The following is a 17,664-nucleotide window of genomic DNA, read 5'->3' on the forward strand; positions in this document are numbered from 1 at the left end:
CCGAAAAATACGGTAATGGTTAACCTAAAAGGTCATGAACAGTCACATGGTTAAGTTTTGTGGAGTTTGGAAAAGTGACGCATTTTATTGAAAAAAAAGAAAAAAAGATTTTTTTAGATCTATCTTACTTACAGGGTAGCAAGCAGCCATTTTCAGTGGTTGGTAAGTAATTAAACTTTTTAAGCTATGTCACTCAGATAAAAATATACATACGTAGAGAGATCTCATTTAATAACAGCCTAATTTTCATAAGAACTGTACCGCGGTAAATTAATTGCAATACACAGCAACGCATGCGCAGCGCTCCGAAAATCGGTATATGTAGGATAATTAGTGACGCATGGTTTAGGCTTAGTGGTAGCTGAAAGAAAGGACGAAGCGTAGGAAGGACATTTTCCGTGTATCAGACCGTGAAGTCCGGATGGTGAACATAATTATGCTTTTTCAATAATCGATTTTATTGCACTTGATATACATACATTGCGCGATCAGACTAGTGCGTATTATTTCCTATTGTAAAAGAGAAGTTAGGGTCAGTGCACTTTGTCATTCATATCAATAAAATTGCAGCGTTAAGTCATGCTAGCCAAATTATTTTTTATACTGTATAGTATGTGGTAAAAGTTGGTTTAAATAATACACTGTTGGTTATTTTGTTAAGCTGTGATCTCTCTTTTTTGTATTTTTCTGTTTTATATCACGTCCAAATTAAGTGTTTATGATTACTATTTCTTCCGTATATAAACATATGACTTAATTGTTTTTTTTTTTATTCAACATGTATTTGAATAAGTTTTGTTTTTTGTACTAAGAACAACGACTGTGACACGTGTTTCAAACAACACTATATGAATTGCAATAAATAGTCGTATTTGTGAATCTGGAGATGCTATATTTGAAAAATGACGTAATACTGGCGACGCTTTGATTTATTGATGAAATAACACAGTGACTCATAAAATTAACGACAATTACCATGTGTAACATCTGTTTATGGAGTATATGCTTTGAAAGTTAACTACAATGTTGAACCGAATGATTGTAGATGGGTTCCTAGTCGTAATTGAGGTCAACAAGCATAAGCAATAACTAACGAATGGTTTGTACGGTGGTTGATGCGACAAAGACAATTTACTGTACAAGGGGCGCCATTTGTAACTTCATCGATTTATTGAATATGCTCAACAGCATTTGTAAGTTTAAGTAATTTATAGAATGTGATATTTGTTTTACTGAATGACTGGTGTATATATATATTATTTCATCCACACCAGAATGACTGGAAATATATACAAATTTAGTATTTCATTCATCTTGGTTTCGTAGCTGATCTCTTAACGCTGCAAATGAGTCTTAGTGTGCATTGATTTAAGTCACGTGATACTGATGCTTCTAGTGTTTCAGGAAGGTCAACTAGGCGGCAAGGTTAGATTATTGTATCAGTGTAACTTTGGTTAAAGTAATGTATAAAATGTACTTGTATTATATTCATATAAAAATTCGAGTTCTTAGCTTAAACTGATAACCTAATTAGTGGCTTATAGTAACGGTGAGCCGGGTTCAATTCTCTATAGTGTGTGTGAAGGTATATATTACTGAGGAAGGGTTTTGAGATAAACAAACACAGTTGTTTAAATGTGTTAGTTTTTCCTTGCTGGCATTCAGTGCCTTCAAACTGTATCGGTTTATGTGACAATATCGCAATGCGAGAATATACAAGCTTAAAACCACTAAGCTTTAGTTGCGAGCCTCATCCATCTTTATAGAAAATGTATTATTTTTTAACTTTGGTCAGTGACAAATAAAGCCGTTATATCTAAAAACTGTGACAAAACCATCCTGATATATTTTGTACATTCTAAAATAACGTAATAACGCAATAATCAAGGCTATGAAATCCGACTTTTTTTTTATATATATAAATAGATTTAGCTTTGTCCCCCCCTCCTCCATCCAAATCCCACTCATGTATACCAGTAAGATAAACAGCATGTTTTAGAGGGAATGTCCCAAAACTTTCTAACCAAATAGTAGCATTAAATTAAAAAAAAAAAAACCAAGTGAGAAATACTTACAAAAGTTTTTCATTATGAAATATTTATAACTTACATTGTAGTTTAAAATAAGGACAGCGATAAAAATTGCTGTATATTGAGTTATGAGAATAAACTACACAGAGTAGCATTACTAAACGATTTTTATTAAATTGATTCCGTAATGGCATTACTATTATCTGTTTATCTGTGCGGTAAATGAACTTAAAAAGTAATAGTTATAGATATTTTGAATGTTGTGTACTTACTTAGTTTCCTGCTGCGGCTATCGCATTCTGGATTTTAAACCACGGCATTTCAACCATTGTAGACAAAGAAAGCTTGAGAAATGCTGTAGTATTTTAAAGGCATTATACTAATTAACAGTGGTGCATATATTGATGGTTATTATAATTTTGAACCAGTTATGTTCTCATGCCCTCTTTCTCTCGAGATATATATGTGTGTGTGTGTACATATATATATGTGTGTATGTGTGTGTGTACGATGTTGACCATGAACAAGTGAATGGTGGTATCATTTAGGTTTGAGCACCTGTGTCACAACTTTTTTGGTTTGTCTTCTAGTTTCATTAGCGTTTAGTAGATACTGAACATACCGTTTTTCTCCAATACATTTTGGGTGCTATTACTGTAGTATCTACTTTTTTTTAAATTGTTTTTTGCAAAGGCACCATATGCCCTACAGATAATTTGTCGGAAAAGTGGTTTGTTTTATATATATATATATATACATATAGTTTCTTTGGGTTATTTTTGTTCCTGAACCTTGTTGTGTACCGTCAATATTGCCTGACGGTCAAGTATTACCACTTTGATTAGTTTTTGGTCAAGCTACGATGCTGCGTCAGGTCCTTGCTAATTTGTGTGTTGTGTGCGCTAATTTTTGGCCAAATAATACATACACTTAATAGACCTACAAACTGTTTAAAATGAAACACATGGATGATAGTTATACATAAGTACATAACGAAAATCGTTTCTGTACTTTGATACATTTTTATAGGTCAGCGACAATTTACTAAACCGCCTGTAATTTTGTATCATGCTATAGTTTATTTTTTGGCGTGTCTATTGCCACTTGTATCGCAAGTGACAATAGAAAACAAACATACACAGTGAAATATTTAACTTAGAAATATAACACTCGGGTAATATCACATTTCATTTCAATCAATAATAATCAGTAAAAAATAAAAATCCTATACTGAATAAGCACAATTAAGCTGTTGTGAAACACATCCCTAGTACTATTTAAATTTCAATGCATAAAAAAAAGTGGTAATATATACGGCCGTAATTTTTACTTTGGTGATGTTTCATCCTAGTACTCTGCCTGCGCCATCGATGTAAAGTAGATTGTGGCGCCCCCATTCTCGTAGGCTTCCACAGCTGTTATGTATGTGTGTATGGCTGATTGAGTATACTAGTGGAGGAGGAAATAATTAAGACAAATGAGAACTTTTACCGTAAAGACATGCACCCCTAATCCGACGCGTACGTATATTGTTGAACATTATGGAAATTCTCCAAGCTCTTCGTTGAAGGTGATTTAATAACTGGTGCCGATATGCTAGACAGCTGTGTTGTACTCCTTTTCAATACAACAGAATAAGTATTGCTGTTTGTAACCTTGATTTTAGATGGGGGGGGGGGGGTATTTCTGTGTTCTCCCCAACACGAGTCTTGTATATAAACGTTATATTCCCTGTTATTCTGCGAGAGATGACGATTTTTGCTTATACAGAGGGCGAAGGGAAACAGCAGTTTCCGAGCACATCCGATGGTCTTACGAGATTTTCCTCGGAAAACTTTATAAAAATTCCTGCTAGTTCATGATGATGATTATACACAGCAAGTAATCTTGTTTTTACATGAGCACACGAACTAAAACACTTAATATGTTAATCAAAATATGTATACGAGCAGAAAACCTCAAATATTTTTGTCATCTTAATGAAAATTATCTTGAAATAGGGTTTTTCAAAATACTTGTATACAGAAATCTTGGTGAGATACTGAATAAACGCTCCCAGTCTCCTATCTCAAGAACAAAGGTTGTATATTAGATTTTGAATTATTAAAGCTTGTTGCCATTTCATGTTTCTTTTTATTGTGTGTTTTCATAGATTTCATTTTTGTAAGTTATTACGTTTATATTTGTTTTTAGTTATTATTTTTAGAACAGCCTATGAGTACTTCAAACTTCACAATGGCTGCTTATCATGGTGGGGAGAGGGAGGTGTTTTTTCTTTTTTTTTTATAAGACCAGATGTAAAAATGATTATAAGCTTTGCAGGGGAGTGGGTAGTGAGACCGTGCTATTTCAGTTGTCTAGATGATTCTAAAGTGACCGGGGCAGCTATACAATCTGTATACCAGCTGCGAGCAGTAACTAAGGGACATTTTCATAGCATGGGACAGATGGATGTATGAAAAACACAGCTACTACCCGCCTTTTCATACTGTGCATCTCGAAGGCATAGTTGACGCATGCTCACATTCAATGGCATGACGGCGTTGCTGAACAGACAGTCTCTTCACCCTTGATCAGTTCATACTTTGTCAATAATAATAATAACAAAGTAATGATGTGTTGTAACTAAAAACTCGTGTTATCTACCGTTTGTTTGGAAGGTTAATATCTATAGGTAGCATTTAATTTTAACACTCATTTCCGAGTATTTTAGAAAATATGCAGTTTAAATTTCCCACCGAACACTCGTATGAAGTACTTGTTTTGTAGGGTAAACATTACATGCGATATTCAATATGATTTTCACTGTATTCGTTTCCGTAAGATACAAACTTTCATTGGTGAAGGAAATTGACACTGCCCATATATAATGATTTTACACTAGCAATATTTTAAGCACGTTTCTGTTGTAACTTTGAAAGCATCAACCTACAAAAGTGTGAATTGTCAATGAATTCTGATCAAAAGAAGTCACCTACGTTAAAAGAAATAAAAATTAACGTGCGATGTTGACTTCATTTAAAAGCAAGATGAATATCTTATGGCGGTTGGTGCTGCTGATTAGATGCCTTCCCAGTGATCAGTAGTCTAAAGCTAGAAACTATACTTAAATTTTAGGGGTCTCTGACCTGGTCGTTTAGCCCACGTACACATAAGGTCCCGTTCAAGTTTAGAATATCAAGACTTTTCACGTAAAAATATTTCACTGGTGTGTTACTAGAATGATTAATTGTGTACGCACATAATGTACCTCTTTTTTTTTTATTTTTTACTGTCCAGTTTCCGGTCTATTAATCATGCGCCAATGGCCTAATAACCCAGTTCAAGTTGAATAAATTGCGTATTTCTTGCTATCTATTAAATATAGTAGCCAAATATATAACTACTAAGTTGAATATTTCTGTTTAAATAAGTTACTAAAAGTCCAACTAGTTGTTCTGAAAGTTGAATATTCATGTTTAAATACGTTACTAAAAGTCCAACTAGTTGTTCTGAAAGTTGAATATTCATGTTTAAATACGATACTAAAAGTCCAATTGGTTGTTCTAAGTAAGTTACTAAAAGTCCAGTTGGTTGTTCTGAAATTCTAATATTCCTGTTTTAAATAAGTTGCTAGAAATCCAACCGGTTGTTCTGAAAGTATCTTTTTTAGCACGTTTAAAACTATTAAATTGATTATACAGTAAAATGATATACTTAAATGGCATTATGCCTGAATTGTAGTGTTCTTTAATCTGGGTACCTTCTTACCAAAATCTGTACCTTTAAGACACGGTAGTGGCATCAGGAAAATTGTATCATAAACTGGAAAAACGTGTATGATGATGAAAGTTTCAATAGTACCATCTTAATAGAGTAAATTTCTGATGAAAGTAATTGTATGTAGAAATAAATATTAAAATATATAAATTTTCGAACAATAAAGATTGTGGTTACGAGCTCGAGGAGTTTCTAACATGAGCTAAAGCACAGATGCTTACTCCATTCAAATATGGAGTTCTGTCGCACGGTAGCCTGGTCAAATTTTGAAACACCGAATTCAGAGAAGCAGCCAATCGGCAGCTGTTTATTAACTAATTAATTTTTGTATTATTTATTATTATTTTGGCGTATGATTTTTCACAACAATCTCCCATTGTAAATAAAAGGTTTGTGTTTTTAAGATAAGTAAGTAGTAATCAAGTGACGATTTATAAGAAATTAAGAATAATATTTCTAACTACAGTGAACACAATCGTTGAGAATAAAATGCTCCAAGTAAAATTTATCAATCGAGGCATCAACGTTTTTACTTACACAATGATTTGTTTGTAAAGTTTTAAAAATAGAAGTTCAAAAAACTTTTAAAACTCTACCATGTTTCGGTGGAATAATTCCACCATCGATAAAGTTTAGCAATGTAGACATACTACTCATCACTTAAATGTCCACACAATTGCAACGGTGTAATGATACTTATATATAAGCAGGCTTGGCATGGTCTGACGGTTAGGGCACTCTATTAGCAATCTGTGGAGGGGGGGGGGGCGCAGAATCGAAACCCGTTGCCGAACATACGTGCCCTTCACAGCCGTGGGGTGTAATGTAATGGTTACTCCCCTTTTCTTTGCTAAGAGTAACTCAAGAGTTGGCGGTGGATGGTGTTGACTAGCTGCCTTCCTTCTAGCTATCACCTCAAAATTAGGGACGGCTAGCGCAGGTTCCCTCGAGTAGCTTTGCGCGAAATTCAACAAATAAACAATACATACACATACAAAATAGAAAAGTAGCGTCTAACTTTACGTGTTTTATTTTTAGGCAAATACCATGTTGTCAGGGTTCACGTGGATAAAAGGTGGTCAAGTGATTAAGCTTACTATCGTTTCTGTTTTGATGTCACTCTGCACTAATTGCCCAACAGCGAGGCATTAGTTTTCTCAGACGATGTCATTTTATTGCCACTTCTCTGCTGTAACCATAAACTTTGACATACAGTTAGAAAAAAGGGTTACAGATTACTTCCTTTGTAGTAGCACAGTTTTATAGATTAAAAAATATGTTGTATACAATAAAGAAATTTGAATCCTACGTTACCTATTTTTAAACTACAGGATAAACATAGTTATTTTCTTTTAATGAAAAATAAAACGTTATCCGGTTTTCTTTCTACTGGAGAATGTCCAATCCGTGTCTTATTTTTTATTTTACTTTGAGGCTTATGAAATCTACAATAGAGTTCAAAGAAATTATCAGTAATTATATGTAATATGTTTGAACGTTAAGCCTGAACACACAAGCAGACATATAAATACACTCTACTGCTTGCTTCAGCTACGATGGCGGAAGTAGTGTTTTTTTTTTCTTTATGTTTTTTACTATTCCGGTTTTAACCGAATCAAACGTTTTGACTTGAAATACTAGTAACATAGTTATTAGTGTGCCTGATACATTGTTAAACACCCAAATTACAGGAGTATTGAATTTTAACTTGATAAACATGATTCAGCGAACGACACTGTCCATTTGAAGTTTCTTAGAAAGTGGACATCGACATATGAAACGTAACGTACCATTTGAACAAGGTTCGTTTTTAGTTTTGACCATAACACTTTCGCTGCCATGTGATCCACCGGTGGATTTTTTTAGTTATGTACCACGTAACATACCGGTGGGTTACATGTTACAAGTGGCTTCAATGAGCTAATTAAAGGTAGTATAGTTACCCATACAAGTATTGGACACGTGGGTTAAGTAAGAAAAGGTAGGGTAGGAATTATTAATACTACTGGTGGCAGCAAACGTGTTAATTTTGATCCGAAATTATTACTGATCAATTGCAAAATTCAACTGTTCTTGGCGATGTTTGAAACCAGAAACGTGATATTTCATTATAAGCAATCATATAATTTTTCCCTCTCCTCATCTGATGGGATAGCGGTAAATCTACAAACTCGCAACGCTAAAATCCGAGGTTCGAGTTTCCGCAGTGGACACAGCAGATAGCCCAATGTGGCTTCGCTAAAAATAACAAACCCTCTCCTCATCTTCTCTCCATTACATATACAAACAAACAAACCCTCTCATCATCTTCTCTCCATTACATATACAAACAAACAAACCCTCTCCTCATCTTCTCTCCATTACATATACAAACAAACAAACCCTCTCCTCATCTTCTCTTCATTACATATACAAACAAACAAACCCTCTTCCTCATCTTCTCTCCATTACATATACAAACAAACAAACCCTCTCCTCATCTTCTCTCCATTACATATACAAACAAACAAACCCTCTCCTCATCTTCTCTTCATTACATATACAAACAAACAAACCCTCTCCTCATCTTCTCTTCATTACATATACAAACAAACAAACCCTCTCCCGATCTTCTCTTCATTACATATTTGCTTAAACTTGTACGAGAAGACATTTAAAAAATGGTTGGTTGGTTTTTAGTTTCGACATGTTTTATTTACTTGTAGATAACTCAAAATTATAATCATTGGAAAACAAAATGAGAGAGGAAACAAAAACACAGTACGTAAGTCGGTAATAAGCAGTAGGACTTCAAAAAGTGTGAGAGAAATTAGCGCTTGGAAGAATAATTTTACGTATAGATATATTTATATATATTCATAAGCATATTATTAGTATCAGTAGATTTATTGTGTATATATATATAGTAAATTAGTCGACATTCCTAACATTTACTTCGTCGTGATACGATCAGTTCTCTAACTTTAGAACAGAAACATTATTTTTATTATACTTTTGGATGACGATAGATGGCAGTAATAGAAACTGTTTAAAAAGGAGAAAACACCACTTCAAATGAATTAACCCTTCGAATTCATGTACGTATTCAACCAGCATTAAAACTTTAATTAATAGTGTTAATTATTTTACACCACTACGCAGGAAATTTCATAACTTAACTATTTTTAGAGAAAATAAGTCTTATGTTTATATTTCTCTTTCCAAATCTCTACTTACTACTGACAACCTTTAATTAAGTATTGCTAATCATAGTTTGTCTGCGTAGCGTAAACGATTTTCAGTCAGATGCATTATTTTAGCCCTTTTTTATTCTTGTTTCAAGAGATCAATATCTCAGAACTCTGTTCATTTTGGGTTTTGCTACACACAGCTATCTCTTCCTCACCTCAAACACAATGAATGCTCTTTTCACACAGAAGCAATCCCTTCTTAAGTCTTAGTTTCCTTATTTATGACTTTTCAAAATTTGTTGTGCGCACTGCAATGATTTACATATTTTTATTAAAAGGTTAGAGAAAAACGACCTTTCAACTCCAGATAATTATAAAAGAACTTTTTATTTGAACCAACGTTTCGCCTTTGCGGCTTCATCAATTTGATAGATTAGTTCAGTGGTTCCCAAAGTTTTTTCACTGACTATAACCCTAACCCACTTACTATGATTTGCGTGACATCTCTGCTGCCAAATGCAATATATTTTTTATGTTTTTAATTATTCGTTTGGTGAAACTCTCGCGACTCCCCTAGCAACTTGTCGCTACACACAGTTTGGAAATCACTGCACTAGTTCAAGCTGTACAATCGACAACACAATAACTTTTAGAGTATTGTTGCTACTCATTGTTCTAAAACAAAAATTAATGCCCATTTGAAGTCTAACAATACAAAATTTAGAAAAATTAACAATATTCTATTTAGATCAGTAGTCATACAGACACTACTCTAATGTGTAGTAATTATTATTTCCGAACAATATTTTATTTCATAATTACAACTCTTTACGAAAGCGTTGCTTATGTCGTCTCTCAAATAAATGTTTCCGGGTAGACACCTCAAAAACATTTTTCTTCTGTCATAAACTGAATAAAAGAATATAATAATAATCTAAAAATAACTTACTGTTAAGAACTTCGTACATAGTAAACACATATTTGTTAAATTTAATCTCATTTTTGAGTGCGGTAATTTTTTATTGTTTATTTTACATTATTTTAAAGTAAGTACTTTGTGAGGTTGCAGAATAACTTGCTTGTAACTAATTTACAAAGTGTTTGGTATTTTTTTAAAGACATGTTCAGTATTAAAAGTTGAACGTTTAGTCATGGTCCGTTTTGGGTTAGTCCTCCATGCTGTAGTCCTGAGCGATAGTATTTACTATCGCGATAATTTAGCACTATTCATGAATACGATAGTTAACCTGCATACTTTTCGAATAGTACACGTGATAATTGCACATGAGCATTTGGTACCATATCACACGATCACTTAGCCATTTTTCTTTAGAAAGAGGATTAAATATGGCGGATGACGTGGGGGACGATGCAATATATGATTGTAGTATTAGTACGAGTAATAGTGGCTTAAGTGCAAATGAAATAGAATTTATTTCATTAGAAGGCTTTACAAGCAAGATTTGGAAGTTTTTGGTTTTCCAGAAAAAGATGGCGCGTATTTGGAAAAGATAAGAGAAAATGAATTAAAGTAACTTGTTAAGTTTGTAGCAAGCGATTTAATTATTGTGGAAATACTTCTAACATGCGTTTATATTTGGGCAATGCGCGTCCAGTTAATGTTGTGGCGATGAAAACAACAACAAGAAAAAAACGAAGTTGCAAACGCATGTAAGAAAGACAGTGGGAGTAAATGCAAAGCGCCGAGTTCACAAAATCACCTTCCAGCGATGTTTGAGGCTCAGTTGCCAGTCACCAGGTGATGGAAGAAGCTGATAAATTCAGTATGTTATTTTCTTGTAAAGGATATGCAACCATTCGATACAGTTAATGATCCGTTAATGATTAACGTTTTGAATCAGTCACACTACTCACCTCCAGATCGCAAGACCATGGCTTGTCACTATATGCAGGAATTGTACCAGCGGGAGAAGTCTAGAATCCAACAGCAGTTTGACGGAGTAGAATGTTATGCTATTACCACAGACATGTGGACGTCAGGTGCAAAACTACCATGTTGTGCTATTACAGTTTATTTCGTTGCACCACAGTTCAAGCTACAAAGTTATCTTATAGCAGCCCATGAGTTTCCTGGACGTCACACAAGAGTGAATATCGAGCAGAACTAAACGATATTCTAGCTGAGTGGAAGTTTCCATTTTATGGGATAATGGAGCAAATATCACTGCTGCAATTGAGATGTTGAAATTCCTCATTTGCCTAGTTTCAATCACACACTACAGCTTTTTATTGACCAGGCTTTAAAGTTACCAGAGATATCAAAGATGATCGGTAGGTGCAAAAAACTTATAACTCATTTAAAACGCTCTCCAAAATCATATTACCTTTTATATCAAAAGCAACTTGCTCTCATCCATAAACATATTTCACTTGTTAAAATGACGTTATAACACAGTGGAATAATCCAGCAGCAGCAACCATTGTGTACTACGCTATTGGAACTCAAGAACAGTGATTTAATGCCAACTGATATAGAATTCTCCAATATGGAACTGTTTGTACAAGTGATGAAGCCACTTGTTGAGATCACTGAGGCTTTAGGGGGCTTAGAAATATGTTGTTATATCTGTGGTACGAGCACTGTTACACAAGTATGATAGTGCTGTAGGATACTTAAAATGGCGAAACTACAGATGAAAGAACATACACAATCACTACACTGGACTATTCCTTGATCTACCAAACAGAGCTGCTTTTCTTGACCCGTGTTTCAAGTCACTTACCTTTGTTACTGATTCAGAGAAGCAGCAAGTTTTAGACCAACCTGCAGAAAAAGCTACGGCTTGTTGTGTACAGTTTGATGAAACTTTTTCACCTGAAAGCATATTTTGTGTTGATCGGAAACTGCTTCACATATTGGAGGACATTGTTCAACCAACTGGTGAGGCTGCAGGAAATGATAATGACAAAGCAAGAAGAGATATAGCAAGGTATACTGGTGATGAAGGTGTAATTGACTCTTGGGGCGAGTGTAGTCCTTTAAAATCGTGGGAAAGATCCAACAATAGATATCCTTGTTTGGCACAACTAGCCATGAAATACCTCGCTGTTCCTGCAACTTCTGTTCTTTTAGAACAAGCATTTAGCACTGCAGGACATATTGTGAAAACTAACAGATCATGTCTGTTGTTAGAAAATGTGAACATGTTAGTCTTTCTGGCATCTAATTTGCAGTAAACAAAGCCATGCTTTTCGTGAAGTAAAAATTTGTAAGTACATACATGATTTTTTGTGTGTATCCCTGAAGCTACACAATTATAGTGTTACTAGTATACACAATACATGTGAATATGATTATTGTCAGTTTTTTGTACAATTTTTGTTAAAAATGATAGTATGAAGTAATCAAAGTACTTTAAAGGTTTAAAGTAACTATCGTGATAGTACTCACAATCGTGAATAACCAATGTTAAACTACCGTGATTGTAAACATTTTTACTATCGCTCAGGCCTAAAAATCTGTATGATTTATCATTGTCATACAGTGAGGCAGTATTGTTAATACTAATGAATATATTATTTTTCAATATTAACGAGTTATTAAGCTGTCATTCACAGTGTGAGTAATACAGTCTACGCGTTATTTAGCCTACTAGTATATACACTAGGGAAAAACAGATGGCAGCACACGACTTTTGGTGACTAATATTCAACGTCATTTGGAAGTTTGGGGGGTTACTTTTTGTTTTTACATTTTATTGTGATAATGTTAATATTAGGAGTAATTTTATGTAGTTGAATACATTTATGTGCTTCTAAAATCTAATGAGCTTATAAAAACTTTGAAAATACGATACAGTCCAACTTTCATTTGGCATGTGTAGGCCTTCCCTACTGCTTACGTGTATCGGTAACGAAGCAAAGATGGTTGTGATAAAAACCTAGCAAAATTTTTTTATATAAAATATATTGTGAGGATCTCATTTAGTCCGATTTTTGGTTACACAGAACTCGTTAAACATTTATTGTTTTTAACAAGCTTTAAATATTATTTAGTTGTGTAATATTATAAATACAGGTAACGAAATATTACGTTATGAATAAAATTGTGTCTAAAAATAAAGCAGTCTTAATTATTTACGTAAGACTAGCAGAGACCTGCAAAACATTTGAGTTACGCTAGAAAGGACATAAATATACTTTAATAGCCATTTTATACAACATATTAAAAGCTTATCAAAGTTTTTATAAAGGTCTAACGTTAGGTAGTAGAATAATATTTATTGATAGTATTAAGTGCAGTAAGGTTTAGCCCTAACTGAACTAAAGCAAAAAACGTACAAAAGTTACAGTGTTAATTTATCTCTTTATCGAATATAGGCCGTACTTAATAAAGGCTTAACTAATGTTAGGACTAAGACAAGCGGACTTATAGATTTCAGTGTCTGCGATTAGAATTCTTTTGTATTACTCTAGAAATCCTGTATTTAAAGAAGTGCTGTTGCAATAAAGATACTAATTTGGTCGCAACAATTTAACAAAGCTACGTTTTGAAATTGCGAAAAAGGTGAAAATTTTTTGTACATTTTAGGCCAAATATACTTTTAATTTTCGATCAATCCTAGATTACTCGCTTCTAATTGACAGGAAGTCAAACTACTTTAATTACGTAATAAGTTGCTATGACATCGGTGCGTGATCGAGAAACAGACAGACAAGATACACACTGTGTTTTGTAGCGTGAGATTTTATTTACCCATCTCTTGCAAATTTTTTTATAATATTAGATGATGTTCAAACGCACATGAACTCAGTTTCCTTGATGTTCTGTGTAAGTACCATATTTGATTTGTTTTCTAAAGAATTAAAACATAAAAGCCAGACTAAATTAACGTAACTGGGTCGTGAATCGTGTTCGTCGGAAGAGTTATTGTGGTTATATTTTTGTTGTTTTATCGAATTAATTTGTCTGTCGCCGAATGCTACACAAAATAATAATAAAAAAATTCGCCAGAGCATGTTTATCATATACTTTTTGAGGGAAGAGGGAAAGAACTATTTTGTTTTCTTTTATCTAGCCGTCTTTTTTTCTTTTTATACAGATCCCTGCTAAAATCCAGGGTTACATTATTCACAGTTAACTGAGTGCAAATAGCCCAGTGTGTTGCTTTGCACTAAGAAAGCAACAACTTTTGTATAACTACAATCGAGCAGACGTTTTTGTTCGTGAACCGCCTGATATTTTTTTAATCTCTGCGGACCGCAATGAGATCTGTAACCTATGCTGGCGCTTCTTTTTCGTGATCATTCAACCTTTCCACGAACCACTTGAAAGGAGCCTCGGAAGCACAGATTGAGGACCGCTTATATAAGAAACACACACTTTGTCTTCTTACTCGTGTTGAAGTTAATATTCGTTGATAAATTTCCTGGTCGAATAATACAGAAGTTCAACTTATAGCTTAGGCTTAGAGCGAACATTTGTTGCTGTGGCTATAACACTAAGCTGTATTCACTAGCGTCATAAAATAATAGTAATTATTGGTAACATGTTGTAAGAAGTGGACAGGATAAGACAACTGTTGTTGCTGGTTGTTTTTATTGTTGCTTTATTGATAATTTAACGTAGGTTTAACGATAGAATATTAAATAAAGTTTAAAACTTTTATAAGAAAATCGTAGTAGGCCTACGGGCATGAAGTTCCGCGTTCTTGTAGCCCATATTTGTTTTTATTTCGTTACTGAAATAAATGCGTCTGAGAAATTTTCGTTAATTTAAGGACGAGTTTGTAATTTTGCACACCTTACAAAATTAACACGGCTGGATCCACAATTCTAAGAGAAATCCAATGTTTAATAATAGCTTCGACCAAATATTTTAGTTTGCTCGCTACTGTACTGTACCAACTATATTACTAAAAAGTCAGTAGTTATAAGAACAACCACAGTATGTCAGCTACGTTGTTATATATTTAACAAAAATCATAAGTTATACTCGGTGATAATCTGTATATATTTTTGGATCTAGCTTATAATTAAAGCATATATATAAAGAATGTACAGATGATTTGTAATTATTAATACTTTAGAACTAGTTAGATCTTATCTCATTTTTGGTGATAATCTGAAAGCATCTCGGCATGGTGAATTAATGTATAAATCTGACAACGTTAAACAGCTTTTATCAAGGACCACAATGTCCTGTCTCAAGCTAGTGCTAAACAGATCAAGTTTGTTTATTCAGTTTACATTTCAGATACAAATAAATGGCGTACAGTTGTTGAAGCAACCATTTTATTATAATTTTTGTTTTATCGTTATCTTTAAAGTTAGTTTTCGTTTACTGTAGTACAAGAGATAGGTAATCCTATTCACAGAGTGCGATGATGTATGAAACGTAAAATGTATTAGTGCTGCGTAACCCTAGTTTCACCGGCTTCTGTGCGCTGTAATAATTTAACAGTATTGAGTCGCATAGCAACTGAACATCACTGGCGCTTACGTTGGGGTGGATGGTGGCGACGCCTCGTTAGTCGATGAACGTGTGTTCATTGTTACCAGCCGGTGACGTGCCATACATTACTTCTTTGGTGAGAAGGATGTTTTCTTTACGTTTAGGAGGGCTTGTGGATCGTCCAAGTTTTGGAGTTTTGGGGCTTCGTTTACAACCACCACAAGTGAGAGATATATTTCTTATTCTTCTATCAGATCTAGACCCACAGAATGTTGATAAGTGGTTGTCGTTTTTTCTTTGTTTTTGTACGTTATGCTGTAGTTCTTTTTACTAAAATGTATGTTTTTTAAACCAAATCAACCATTATATTGTTATTATATCTTTGAATTGTTTCCTAATATTCTTTCAGGGCTCTCATTCCTCCATGTCAGGATATTTCAGGTTGTTGTAAACTTTGAAATATGTGACGGTATGCTTAAACGCAACGCTATCTCCGATGTGACAAAACTCCCCTGATTTTGTTTTCATACTGAATTTTGTAAAACAGTTTCGAAGATTAACTCATGATCTTGTATTTCGTTTGAGACATATCTCTTCAGCATGATAGAACTCCCAACTTTGGCAACTTACAAACTGTTGAATTGAATATGAAAAACCAGTCTTGCTCTTAACGTAGGTGTACACAGATGAAATATTGATGATTATTAAAGACTTACATTGAAATTTGTCTGTAGTTTGATACCACAACTTTTGTAAATTTATAAGTATTTTCAACCAAATAGGTTTCTTGTACAAGTAAGTCCTGTTTTTATAAATAAAATTAGTTTATTCTGCCTGGAAACGATGCTATTGGATGTTGAACGACAAGAAACACAGAATGTACTAACGTTTATAATAAAATTAGTTTATTCTGCCTGGAAACGATGCTATTGGATGTTTCTTGCCGTTCAACATCCAATAGCATCGTTTCCAGGCAGAATAAACTAATTTTATTATAAACGTTAGTACATTCTGTGTTTCTTGCCGTTCAACATAGAATGTACTAACGTTTATAAATTGATTTTTTTCTCACCTGAAAGTCTTAGAACTATAAAACATCGAGAAATAACTTCTTTATTTTCCCACGTGGGACATCTTGTACACCATACTTTCACCTGAGTTTTGTTGTTTTTTTGTTACTAACTGGCCTATATTGTTATGGAGACGATACGTTTTTCAACAAATTTACATTTATTTCATTTTTGGTAAAAGTGACGCATTTGAAATAAGTAACATTTAAATGTTGATTTTGAATTTATTTTGTGTATTAACGGATAGAAAAACTAATAATATGATGAGCAATAATTTAGTCAATACAATTATTTTTATTCTTTCGGAATTATATAATAGTATACCTGTCAGTAAACTCACACATTTGGCTGTTGACATGCTTAGATATTAAGCAGTAAGGAACATTATTGTCTTTTTTAGCGTTTCTGTTGTTGACGCAAATTTTCTATACTACCAGATATTTTTTTTATACTAAAAGCGTCCATGACGTCTAATGAAATTGATTTCTTTTTCACGCAAGCAAACTACGTCATATATTTGACCATTACTATAAACTTCCGACCATAGCGCGCTAGCTACGTGATCACTAATGAGAATAGTTATTATATATTTTTTCCTTAGTTTCTTATATTTAAAGATTAAAATGAATTGTTTCATCAGTTGGGCACCGTCGCTGTCAACGATGTTTTCGGCCGTAATCCTTTAACATCTGACGAGGTTCGGCCAGCTTAGAGAAAGATTTAGGTTAGTCCTAGATCCAAATACTAAGCTAACAATGCAGAACAACCTCCATAAGAAAAGTGTAATAATAAAAATGAATGTATCAAATATTCTAAGTAATGCTGTTAATGAAAGTAGCATTAAAGAAACAATACAATATGCCTTACTTATGGAACACACGAACACTAGTTGTTAGGTTTAAATACTGTTCTAGATTATATTTTGTTGAACAGTGTAACATCAGTATGACCGTATCTTGTGACGAATGGAAATCCATTAAACTGGTTCGACAGTGTAACTTTAGAGAAGCCTGACATATGAGACAAGTTGCTACGACACATTACTGCGTGTTCAGATGAGGTATTAAGTAGCAGTACAGTACCAACAGTACAACCCAAAACAATGTTTATAACGATGTAGGATAGTAAGTAAAGAAATTAAATGCATACCCAAATAATACAGAAAATAGCTAGAATATTGGTACTATTCATTAAAATATAAGCCCGGCATGGCCAGGTGG

The 17,664-nt window shown here is 33.7% G+C and overlaps 1 protein-coding gene across 4 annotated transcripts in view; it reads left to right on the plus strand.

Annotated features, from left to right (window-relative positions):
- The window catches only part of LOC106463241 (RNA binding protein fox-1 homolog 2-like), a 106,048-nt gene that overhangs the window by 2,644 nt on the left and 85,740 nt on the right, over window positions 1–17,664 (plus strand). Inside the window, exon 1 of one of the 4 annotated variants that reach the window (XM_022390689.1) lies at window positions 15,498–15,597. The exons of the other annotated variants lie outside the window; for them this stretch is intronic. Coding sequence (XP_022246397.1) covers window positions 15,520–15,597 — 78 coding nt within the window. The 5' untranslated portion in view covers window positions 15,498–15,519. Of the gene's footprint in view, window positions 1–15,497; window positions 15,598–17,664 lie in introns of those variants that run through there. 4 annotated transcript variants of the gene reach the window in all.

The sequence above is a fragment of the Limulus polyphemus genome, unplaced genomic scaffold (assembly GCF_000517525.1).
Source record: "Limulus polyphemus unplaced genomic scaffold, Limulus_polyphemus-2.1.2 Scaffold1357, whole genome shotgun sequence".
In the NCBI taxonomy this organism is placed as follows: Eukaryota; Metazoa; Arthropoda; class Merostomata; order Xiphosura; family Limulidae; genus Limulus; species Limulus polyphemus.